The following is a 12,795-nucleotide window of genomic DNA, read 5'->3' as shown; positions in this document are numbered from 1 at the left end:
TCCTCTTAAAGAAATGCTAAATGCAACAAAATACTTTTTAACAACCTTGAAGTATTGAAATATTTACTGTCGTATCAAGAGTGACTTTCGTTATTTTTTTCTAAATAGTTATTTCTAAAATAAAAAATCATTTTTTACAGATTACCTCTTCCAATTGAAGACGAAGATGGCCATCAAGAAGGTAAAATAGTTATTATACCCATGATAGATCATTGGCCACTGTTCATTTGTATTATGAAATGGTCCATAAACAGAGTCATTGTTATGGTAGCCCATTAAAAAAAAAGGAGTATAGGAATACCTTTAGATTTGGACACCTTATGAAATAGTTATATGCTCAATTAGACATTTCTGTTTCTGAGTTATTTTAATGATTTAAAGGATAAATAACTTACTTGCAAGTATGAAGATTTTCTGATTTAAATTGTAAGCAGGTCTTATAACAATTATTTTAGTGGGGGATATGTGTGTTGTTATTTTGGTACATCTAATACCTTATACCGAAAAGCATAAAAAAACACGTTTAGAAGTGCTTTGGAAAACAAAACATTTCCTTTGGTATTCTTTTATCATATAATAAAGGCCCACCTATTGATGATAAAGACATGACCCAACTGTAGACTATATATTCTAGTACAATTTTCTGGTGTCCAAGCCAATATATATTTATGCCACCCTTCGAAGAGAGGGGGGTATTTGCTTTGCACATGTCGGTCGGTCTGTCGGTCGGTTCGTCCACCAGGTGGTTTCCGATGATAACTCAAGAACGCTTTGGGCTAGGATCATGAAACTTCATAGGTACATTGATCATGACTTGCAGATGACCCCTATTGATTTTGAGGTCACTAGGTCAAAGGTCAAGGTCACAGTGACCCGAAATAGTAAAATGGTTTCGGGATGATAACTCAAGAACGCAACGCCTAGGATCATGAAACTTCATGGGTAGATTGATCATGACTCGCAGATGACCCCTATAGATTTTGAGGTCAAAGGTCAAGGTCACGGTGACCCAAAATAGTAAAATGGTTTCCGGATGATAACTCAAGAACGCATACGGCTAGGATCATGAAACTTCATGGGTAGATTGATCATTACTCGCAGATGACCCCTATTGATTTTGAGGTCACTAGGTCAAAGGTCAAGGTCACGGTGACCCGAAATAGTAAATGGTTTCGGATGATAACTCAAGAAAGCATATGCTAGGATCATGAAACTTCATAGGTAGATTGATCATGACTCGCAGATGACCCCTATTGATTTTGAGGTCACAAGGTCAAGGTCACAGTGACCCGAAATAGTCAAATGATTTTCGAATGATAACTCAAGAACGCTTTTGCCTAGGATCATGACACTTCATAGGTACATTGATCGTGACTTGCAGATGACCCCTATTGATTTTCAGGTCACTAGGTCAAAGGTCGAGGTCACAGTGACAAAGTCGTATTCACACAATGGCTGCCAGTACAACGGACAGCCCATATGTGGGGCATGCATGTTTTACAAACAGCCCTTGTTTCTATAGATTTCAGCAAGACCCACCATGGATAATAGACATACAAGACCCCACTGTTGACATTATATGCTTACAGGCATTGAGGCAACTATACAGGAGTCAGAGCCTCTCATGATACAACAGCAGCCAGTGTTAACTGTGCTGATCAAATGCAAATCTACAGGTTTCACTTTGGTTCTTCAGAGTCCATGTCAACTGCTGACAGTGAAGAGCCAGGCAGTCTGACCCATGATAGGAGGGAGCCAAGTGAAGAGCCAGCCAGTCTGACCCATGATAGAAGGGAGCCAAGTGAAGAGCCAGCCAGTCTGACCCATGGTATTTCTATTATCATATAATAAAGGCCCACCTATTGATGATAAAGACATGACCCAACTGTAGACTATATATTCTAGTACAATTTTCTGTTGTCCAAGCCAATATATATTTATGCCACCCTTCGAAGAAGAGGGGGTATATTGCTTTGCTCATGTCGATCGGTCCGTCCGTCCACCAGGTGGTTGTCATACGATAACTCAAGAACGCTTGGGCCTAGGATCATGAAACATCATAGGTACATTGATCATGACTTGCAGATGACCCCTATTGATTTTGAGGTCACTAGGTCAAGGTCACGGTGATCGAAATTGTAAAATGGGTTCCGGATTATAACTCAAGAAAAGGTCAAGGTCACAGTGACCCGAAATAGTCAAATGATTTTCGAATGATAACTCAAGAACGCTTTTGCCTAGGATCATGACACTTCATAGGTACATTGATCGTGACTTGCAGATGACCCCTATTGATTTTCAGGTCACTAGGTCAAAGGTCAAGGTCACAGTGACAAAAGTCGTATTCACACAATGGCTGCCAGTACAACGGACAGCCCATATGTGGGGCATGCATGTTTTACAAACAGCCCTTGTTTCTATAGATTTCAGCAAGACCCACCAATGGATAATAGACATACAAGACCCCACTGTTGACATTATATGCTTACAGGCATTGAGGCAACTATACAGGAGTCAGAGCCTCTTATGATACAACAGGCCAGTGTTAACTGTGCTGATCAAATGCAATCTACAGGTTTCACTTTGGTTCTTTCAGAGTCCATGTCAACTGCTGACAGTGAAGAGCCAGGCAGTGTGACCCATGATAGGAGGGAGCCAAGTGAAGAGCCAGCCAGTCTGAGCCATGATAGAAGGGAGCCAAATCCTCAAGGTATAAATGCAATTATACCCCCACAAACAAAGTTTAGGGATGTATATAGGAGTGAACTTGTCGGTCGGTTCGTATTAAGTGTCCACCCTCTAATTCAAGTTGTTTTCATCTAATCTTCGCCAAACTTGTCTGTTGGTCTGTCGGTCGGTCCGTCTGTATTAAGTGTCCGCTCTCTAATTCAAGTTGTATTCATCCGATCTTCGGTCAGATGTTGTATCTAGAGGATACCTAGGTAGAAGTGTGAATATGGGTCATGCCGGATCAAAAACTAGGTCACGGGGTCACTAGTGCGTTTTTAACATTGAGCATGGTTGGGCTGTTTTTTGTGAAGACAACATGCAAATATTTTGGTGTTCATTAAGGCATTTATGCTTGCCAATCTCATCTGTTATGAACAGTTTATTTGTGAAATGAGAGGATTAATACCCGAATAATCTACAACTACAAAAGATATTATTTAACTTTTGAGAATGAATTTTATTATACCCCCACAAACGAAGTTAGGGGGTTATATTGGAGTTAGCTTGTAGTGTTTCATCTAGAAAGGCAGAGGGGCATGGCGCATGACTTGAAAAAAGGGGACATTTTACACGGAGATTCTCTTGAAAAGGGCGCATTGGGTGTTTTTGAAACTTTTAATCACAGCTTAAAACTTTGATTTAAACATTGTACATGTCATTTTTCGTGAGAAATTCTCGCGAAATGTGTTTCTTAAAATACATAGCTATTGAGTAGACATGTGAATTTATTATTATATTTTTTGGGAGAACATTCAAATCGGATGCAAAACACAAAAATGTTACTGATCACGGCGGCTCTAAACTGAAAGTAAACTTCATGGAGCAGGTCGTCATTAAATTACAAAATTTGCTATACGTTTTTTAAAATCGGCTCAGATTTATCTTGTAATAGACTGTACTTCGGAACTCTGCTAAGTACAAAATGTAATTAAAATCTTTACCGTTACGGCCCTTGTTACGTTACGACCCAGAATGTGGCTCATGAATTTGTTCGGGTCTCTAATGTATGTATTGATTTTCTTCTCATCAGTACCCTCATCGAGACGTTCATAATAAAAGGCCCACCTATTGATGATAAAGACATGACCCAACTGTAGACTATATATTCTAGTACAATTTTCTGTTGTCCAAGCCAATATATATTTATGCCACCCTTCGAAGAAGAGGGGGTATATTGCTTTGCTCATGTCGATCGGTCCGTCCGTCCACCAGGTGGTTGTCATACGATAACTCAAGAACGCTTGGGCCTAGGATCATGAAACATCATAGGTACATTGATCATGACTTGCAGATGACCCCTATTGATTTTGAGGTCACTAGGGTCAAGGTCACGGTGATCGATATTGTAAAATGGTTTCCGGATTATAACTCAAGAACGCATACGCCTAGGATCATGAAACTTCATGGGTAGATTGATCATGACTCGTAGATGAACCCTATAGATTTTGAGGTCACATGGTCAAAGGTCAAGGTCACAGTGACCCGAAATAGTCAAATGATTTTCGAATGATAACTCAAAAACGCTTTTGCCTAGGATCATGACACTTCATAGGTACATTGATCGTGACTTGCAGATGACCCCTATTGATTTTCAGGTCACTAGGTCAAAGGTCAAGGTCACAGTGACAAAAGTCGTATTCACACAATGGCTGCCAGTACAACGGACAGCCCATATGTGGGGCATGCATGTTTTACAAACAGCCCTTGTTTCTATAGATTTCAGCAAGACCCACCAATGGATAATAGACATACAGACCCCACTGTTGACATTATATGCTTACAGGCATTGAGGCAACTATACAGGAGTCAGAGCCTCTCATGATACAACAGGCCAGTGTTAACTGTGCTGATCGAATGCAATCTACAGGTTTCACTTTGGTTCTTTCAGAGTCCATGTCAACTGCTGACAGTGAAGAGCCAGGCAGTCTGACCCATGATAGGAGGGAGCCAAGTGAAGAGCCAGCCAGTCTGAGCCATGATAGGAGGAAGCCAAGTGAAGAGCCAGCCAGTCTGACCCATGGTATTTCTGTTATCATAGAATAAAGGCCCACCTATTGATGATAAAGACATGACCCAACTGTAGACTATATATTCTAGTACAATTTGTCAGTAGATTGATCATGACTCGCAGATGACCCCTATTGATTTTGAGGTCACTAGGTCAAAGGTCAAGGTCACAGTGACCCGAAATAGTAAAATGGTTTTCTGGATGATAACTCAAGAACGCATACGCCTAGGATCATGAAACTTCATGGGTAGATTGATCATTACTCGCAGATGACCCCTATAGATTTTGAGGTCAAAGGTCAAGGTCACGGTGACCCGAAATAGTAAAAATGTTTCCGGATGATAACTCAAGAACGCATACGGCTAGGATCATAAACTTCATGGGTAGATTGATCATTACTCGCAGATGACCCCTATTGATTTTGATGTCACTAGGTCAAAGGTCAAGGTCACGGTGACCCGAAATAGTAAAATGGTTTCGGATGATAACTCAAGAAAGCATATGCCTAGGATCATGAAACTTCATAGGTAGATTGATCATGACTCGCAGATGACCCCTATTGATTTTGAGGTCACAAGGTCAAAGGTCAAGGTCACGGTGACCCGAAATAGTAAAATGATTTTCGGATGATAACTCAAGAACGCTTTTGCCTAGGATCATGACACTTCATAAGTACATCGATCGTAACTCGCAGATGACCCCTATTGATTTTCAGGTCACTAGGTCAAAGGTCAAGGTCACAGTGACAAAAAACGTATTCACACAACGGCTGCCACTACAACGGACAGCCCATATGGGGGGCATGCATGTTTTCTATAGATTTCAGCAAGACCCACCAATGGATAATAGACATACAAGACCCCACTGTTGACATTATATGTTTACAGGCATTGAGGCAACTGTTGAAGACACCCACAGTCTAGAATCTATACAGGAGTCGGAGCCTCTCATGATACAACATGCCAGTGTTGACTGTGCTGATCATATGCAATCTACAGGTTTCACTTTGGTTCTTTCAGAGTCCATGTCAACTGCTGACAGTGAAGAGCCAGGCAGTCTGACCCATGATAGGAGGGAGCCAAGTGAAGAGCCAGCCAGTCTGACCATGATAGGAGGGAGCCAAGTGAAGAGCCAGCCAGTCTGACCCATGGTAATTTCTGTTGTCATATAATAAAGGCCCATCTTTGATGATAAAGACATGACCCAACTGTAGACTATATATTCTAGTACAATTTTCTGTTGTCCAAGCAATATATATTTATGCCACCCTTCGAAGAAGAGGGGGGTATATTGCTTTGCTCATGTCGATCGGTCCGTCTGTCCACCAGGTGGTTGTCATACGATTACTCAAGAACGCTTGGGCCTAGGATCATGAAACATCATAGGTACATTATCATGACTTGCAGATGACCCCTATTGATTTTGAGGTCAAAGGTCAAGGTCACGGTGACCCGAAATAGTAAAATGGTTTCCGGATGATAACTCAAGAACGCATACGGCTAGGATCATAACTTCATGGGTAGATTGATCATTACTCGCAGATGACCCCTATTGATTTTGATGTCACTAGGTCAAAGGTCAAGGTCACGGTGACCCGAAATAGTAAAATGGTTTTCGGATGATAACTCAAGAAAGCATATGCCTAGGATCATGAAACTTCATAGGTAGATTGATCATGACTCGCAGATGACCCCTATTGATTTTGAGGTCACAAGGTCAAAGGTCAAGGTCACGGTGACCCGAAATAGTAAAATGATTTTCGGATGATAACTCAAGAACGCTTTTGCCTAGGATCATGACACTTCATAAGTACATCGATCGTAACTCGCAGATGACCCCTATTGATTTTCAGGTCACTAGGTCAAAGGTCAAGGTCACAGTGACAAAAAACGTATTCACACAACGGCTGCCACTACAACGGACAGCCCATATGGGGGGCATGCATGTTTTCTATAGATTTCAGCAAGACCCACCAATGGATAATAGACATACAAGACCCCACTGTTGACATTATATGTTTACAGGCATTGAGGCAACTGTTGAAGACACCCACAGTCTAGAATCTATACAGGAGTCGGAGCCTCTCATGATACAACATGCCAGTGTTGACTGTGCTGATCATATGCAATCTACAGGTTTCACTTTGGTTCTTTCAGAGTCCATGTCAACTGCTGACAGTGAAGAGCCAGGCAGTCTGACCCATGATAGGAGGGAGCCAAGTGAAGAGCCAGCCAGTCTGACCCATGATAGGAGGGAGCCAAGTGAAGAGCCAGCCAGTCTGACCCATGGTATTTCTGTTGTCATATATAAAGGCCCATCTATTGATGATAAAGACATGACCCAACTGTAGACTATATATTCTAGTACAATTTTCTGTTGTCCAAGCCAATATATATTTATGCCACCCTTCGAAGAAGAGGGGGTATATTGCTTTGCTCATGTCGATCGGTCCGTCTGTCCACCAGGTGGTTGTCATACGATTACTCAAGAACGCTTGGGCCTAGGATCATGAAACATCATAGGTACATTGATCATGACTTGCAGATGACCCCTATTGATTTTGAGGTCAAAAGGTCAAGGTCACGGTGACCCGAAATAGTAAAATGATTTTCCGATGATAACTCAAGAACGCTTTTGCCTAGGATCATGACACTTCATAGGTACATTGATCGTGACTTGCAGATGACCCCTATTGATTATCAGGTCACTAGGTCAAAGGTCAAGGTCACAGTGACAAAAAACGTATTCACACAATGGCTGCCACTACAACGGACAGCCCATATGGGGGGCATGCATGTTTTCTATAGATTTCAGCAAGATCCACCAATGGATAATAGACATACAAGACCCCACTGTTGACATTATATGTTTACAGTCATTGAGGCAACTGTTGAAGACACCCACAGTCTAGAATCTGTACAGGAGTCAGAGCCTCTCATGATACAACATGCCAGTGTTGACTGTGCTGATCATATGCAATCTACAGGTTTCACTTTGGTTCTTTCAGAGTCCATGTCAACTGCTGCCAGTGAAGGGCCAGCCAGTCTGACCCATGATGAAATGAGGCAGCCAAATCCTCAAGGTATGAACTAAATTTGAAGACGGGTTTCTCTGCATTTTCTATCATTATGTGACAGAGTCTTATGTCATGACTGTATTAAAGTAAATGAGTAGTCCAAGTCAAGTGTGATGCTCTAGACGACCTCCTCTGTGATCTACAGGGTTACAACAATGTGCTTGTAAAAGTCCTTGTAAAGTACAAAGTAGGCAGTTTGCTATGAAAGTTAATGTTTAGTACTTGTTCTTCCAAGAAATGATAGTTCTGCGAACTGTCAGTTCTTATATGTGTGAAAAATTGGTTTAAACTGGTGTTAAACAGTTTCAGTTAGTTCATTTTACCTCCTAACATGTTCAGGTTTTGTGCATTTTTATCAGGAAAACCTTGCTCTACAATATTCAATCATTGTATCACTTGCAGTGTTCTGCTGTGAAATTTTACTGTTGGGGACCCTTTAGGATTACAAAAGTGGGGACAAAAAGAAAAAATATGGGGACACAGAAATATTTTTGTAGCAGAATTAAATGTGTGGAAACTAATAACCTTTAACTTGAACTTTTAAACGTGCTTAAACTTCTTACAGTCAGGTTGTAACATTGTTATTAAAACTGGAACATTCAAAAAACTTTTTAACACTGTCAAACAGTTGTCAACATATTTACAAAACTTTGAAAAAATTTATGGTCATTGGACTCCGCATGTCAAAGTACTTGTTCGATAATTAGAAATACCGATAGTAAAGGCGTTTTCTTTTTTACTTTATGCACAATCTGCATGTCATTTTGTTGTTGTCAAACAGTGACCAAGGACATTTTTGAAGCCAATTTTTTTGGAATGTACGTTTAGGGGCAGACTTTTTTCGTAATTGCTAAACGATGTTGGGACTTGGGAAGACTCTGTTGGGTTGTTAATATTATTGTCATATTTTCTAATTTTACTTGCCGGAGGAAAAAAAAAATGGATTTTGTTTTCTTTGGCCTGTCACTTTAAGCCATTTTGATAGGTTCGGAAATTTCCTTGATATCTGATTGGTTGTTATAATCTCAACTTACCAATGAAATAGAGTGTTAATATTAAATAAATTAACCATTGGCTGCGAAATGACGTCATGTCCAATGAAATAGTTTGTTCTGGTTACACATTCACTCGATTACTTTACCGACTTACAAATTGAATCGATTAGTTTTTATTTCTAATTCATGTGCGCCCGCGGACCCATATACAGAAAACGGGTGGGGACAAATATTTGTTTTTTGCGACAATAACACAAGGGCGCATCCACGGCAGAACACTGACTTATGTTGATACTTTGTGTGCAAGGATCAATTCAGTAGAAAAGTCAACAAAATAAAGGGCTTACAGTCACTGAACAAATGAGTTTGCTGCTTAGAGTGTATATTTTTCCCAAAAATATTTGAAAATTTCCCCTCTTGGAAGTGTAGTTCAATTTTAATCAATACCTCGTTTAAATAATTCACAGAAAAGCCAAAAAATGTTGATCTTTGAACATAAACATAACATGTTGATGACAAAAAAAGTTGGAATAATGTTTTTCTCTCTGTGTATGGTGAATTATGGTGTTACAACTTGATTTTGTATGTTACTTGCTTAGCATTGAAATTTCCCCTTTTACACGTGAATTATCCCCCTCTCAGGGGACCCGACCCCTTTTCCCCAAAACTGAAAAAAACACTGACATGATACTCATTGCTATTTTATTTTTTATATCTATTCTTGTTTTAGGGACAGGGACAAGAAAAGGAATGAAACGAAAGTGGGCCAGCGAAGAGAACATATGTTTCATGAACTTTTTTAGAGATGAATTAAGAGAAAAAAAAATGCCATCTGGCTCAAAAATAATGGGGTCCCTAAAAATACTTACCGGAAGAACAGTGGCCCAGATAAGGGCAAGGGTCCATAACATTATTATGGAAAAACAAAAATGGAAAAAGAATTGTTGAACTGTGGAATATGTTTATGCCCCTGGTAGGGTGGCATATAGCAGTTGAACTGTCCGTCAGTCAGTCAGTCTGTCCATCTGGCCGAAAACTTATATGGCCATAACTTTTTCAATATTGAACATAGCAACTTGATATTTATACCCCTATTACAATTGGTAATGGGGGCTATATAGGAGTCACGTTTGTCGGTCTGTCCCGATATTTCATCCGATCTTCACCAAACTTGGTCAGTAGTTGTATGTAGATAATGTCTAGATCAAGTTTGAATATGGGTCATGCCAGGTCAAAAACTAGGTCATGGGGTCACTTAGTATGTTTTAAACTGTAAGTTTGTACGGACCATAGCTATGTTATTTATCGTTACATTTTTAAATGACTCGGTACATTTGTTCACCATCATGGAACGGTGTGTCGCGTTAAAAGAAATTACGTCAATATCTCAAAGGTCAAGGTCACACTTGGGAGTTCAAAGGTCAAATGCTTGTCCGGGCCATAGCTTTGTTTTTTATTGTGAGATTTTAAAATCATTTGGCACATTTGTTCACCATCATTGAACAGTGTGTCGGGCGAAAGAATTACGTCGATATTTCCAAGAACAAGGGCACAATTTGAGTTTAAAGGTAAAAAATGGCCATAATTGAGCTTGTCTGGGCAATAACTATGTTGTTTATTGTGCGATTTTAAAATCGTTGGCTCTTTTGTTCACCATCATTTGACAGTGTGTCGCGCGAAAGAATTACGTCGATATCTTCAAACTCAAAGTTGTAGTTTTAGTTCAAAGGTCAAAAATGGCAATAAATTATCTTGTCTGGGCCATAAATATGTCATTCATTGTAAGATTTTAAAATGACTCTGTACATCAATTTTGTTCAAAGTCATTGGAAGGCTTGTCATGTGAAACAATTCAAGAGTTCAAAGGTAAAAATGGCTATAAATGATAATGGCATAATGATTCTTAAAAAATCGCCATAAATTGTATTATCTTGTTTTGTGAAGACAGCATACAAAATAGTCTGTGTCAATGCGTTATGTGGGGGTATATGTCACGTCTGTGACAAAGCTCCAGTTGGCATGCATGTGCATCTTGTGAAGCTGCACATATTGAGTGGTGAAAAGTGAAGGTCAAGGTAATCCTTCAAGGTTAAATGTTAAATATATTGCTTCTGTCCGTCCGTCTGAAAACTTTAAAATTGGCCATAACTTTTGAGCTCACCTGAGTGCAACATGCTCATGGTGAGCTTTTGTGATTGCCTTTTGTCCGTTGTGCGTTGTATGTCGTCAACATTTTGCCTTGTGAACACTCTAGATGCCACATTTATTGTCTGATCTTCATGAAATTTTGCAGAACATTTGTCACATTGATACCTCGACTGAGTTCGAAACTGGGTCATGCTGGGTCAAAAATTAGGTCACTAGGTCAAAAAAACAACAAAAAAACTTGTGAACACTGTAGAAGTCCAATCTTCATGTAACTTTGTCAAAATGTTTGTCTAAATGATATTTTGGTTTAGTTAAAAATTGGTTCCGGTCCGTTGAAAAACATGGCCGCCAGGGGCGGGGCAGTTTTCCTTATATGGCTATAGAGAAACCTTGTGAACACTTTAGAAGTCAAAATGTTTGCCTAATCATCATGAAACTTGGTCAAAACATTGGTTTTATTTATATTTTGGACGAGTTTGAAAATGGTCCAGATCAGTGAAAAAACATGGCCGCCAAGGGGCGGGGGAGTTTTCCTTATGTCTTTAGTTAAACATTGCTAACACTCTAGAGGCCACATTTATTGTCCATTCTTCATGAAATTTGGTCAGAAGTTTGGTCTCAATGATATCTTAGACGAGCTGAAAATGCTTACGTTTGCTTGAAAAACATGGCTGCCAAAGGGCGGGGCATTTTTCCTTATATGGCTATATATGGCTATAGTAAAATCTTGTTAACACTCTTGAGGCCACATTTATTTTCCGATCTTCATGAAACTTGGTCAGAATATTCATCCCAAAAAATATCGTAGACAAGTTAAAAAATGATGCTGGTTGGTTGAAAAACATGTCCGCCAGGGGGTGGGGCATTTTACCTTATATGGCTATAGTAAAACTTTGTTAACACTCTATAGGCCACATTTATTTTCTTATCTTCATGAAACTTGGTCAGAAGATTTGTCCTAATGATATCTTGGATTAGTTCAAAAATAGTTTCGTTTGCTTAAAAAACATGGCCACCAGGGGGCGGGGCATTTTTCCTAATATGGTTATGTATCATGCTTTACTAAAACATTGTAAACACTCTGTAGGCCACATTTATTTTCCGATTATTATGAAACTTGGTCAGATGATTTGTCCTAATGATATCTTGGATGAGTTCAAAAATGGTTCTAGTTGGTGGAAAAACATGGCCACTAAGGGGGCGTGGTATTTTTCCTTATATGGCTAAAGTAAAACCCTGTTAAAACTCTAGAAGCCATATTTATCATGACACTTTGTCAGAAGATTTGTCCCAATGATATTTGGACAAGTTTGAAATTGGTTCCAGTTGCTAAGAAAAACATGGCCACCAGTGGGCGGGGCATTTTTCCTTATATGGACTTATGAATCTTCTTGAAACTTTGTCAGTATATTAGTTTAAATGATATCTTGGATGTGTTTTTCACGTTGACATTTGAAGCTTTAACTTTGTATGATTCTAAATATGTGTCAATGCTGTCGGTTGAATTTTGAAATATGAAGTTTTTCATTTTTTGTAGATTAAATAATTTGTAAAATGTTGCAGTTTAGTCAATCAGTTTTATAAGATATTGAGCTTTAGTTATGATGCAGATTGTAAGATTCTTAATATCTTTCAATATTGTGGATAAGTTTTTGAGATATCAAGCTTTGAATTTTATGCAAATTGTATGATTTAAAATGTTTTAATTTGTTGATCAGTGTACTGAAGATTGTATACTTTTTATATGTTATAATTCTGTCTATTGGTTTTCAAAATGAAAGACTTTGATTTTGTAAGTGCACTTTTATCTCATTATGCCCCCCTTCGAAGAAGAGGGG

At 39.2% G+C, this 12,795-nt stretch overlaps 1 protein-coding gene across 1 annotated transcript; it reads left to right on the top strand.

The window, feature by feature from the left end:
• The first annotated feature begins 147 nt into the window (after nt 1-147).
• Nucleotides 148-12,216, top strand: LOC127834865 (cell surface glycoprotein 1-like). The gene is made up of 7 exons (XM_052360982.1): nt 148-181; nt 1,697-1,828; nt 2,597-2,710; nt 4,619-4,750; nt 6,895-7,026; nt 7,746-7,820; nt 9,540-12,216. The coding sequence occupies exons 2-7, from the start codon at nt 1,702-1,704 to the stop codon at nt 9,755-9,757; spliced, it is 798 nt and encodes a 265-aa protein (XP_052216942.1). The 5' UTR covers nt 148-181; nt 1,697-1,701; the 3' UTR covers nt 9,758-12,216.
• The last annotated feature ends 579 nt before the right edge of the window (nt 12,217-12,795 follow it).

This window comes from Dreissena polymorpha, chromosome 6 (assembly GCF_020536995.1).
Source record: "Dreissena polymorpha isolate Duluth1 chromosome 6, UMN_Dpol_1.0, whole genome shotgun sequence".
NCBI lineage: Eukaryota > Metazoa > Mollusca > Bivalvia > Myida > Dreissenidae > Dreissena > Dreissena polymorpha.
The sequence above is the reverse complement of the archived record's forward strand: the minus strand, read 5'-3'. Positions and strand labels throughout refer to the sequence as shown.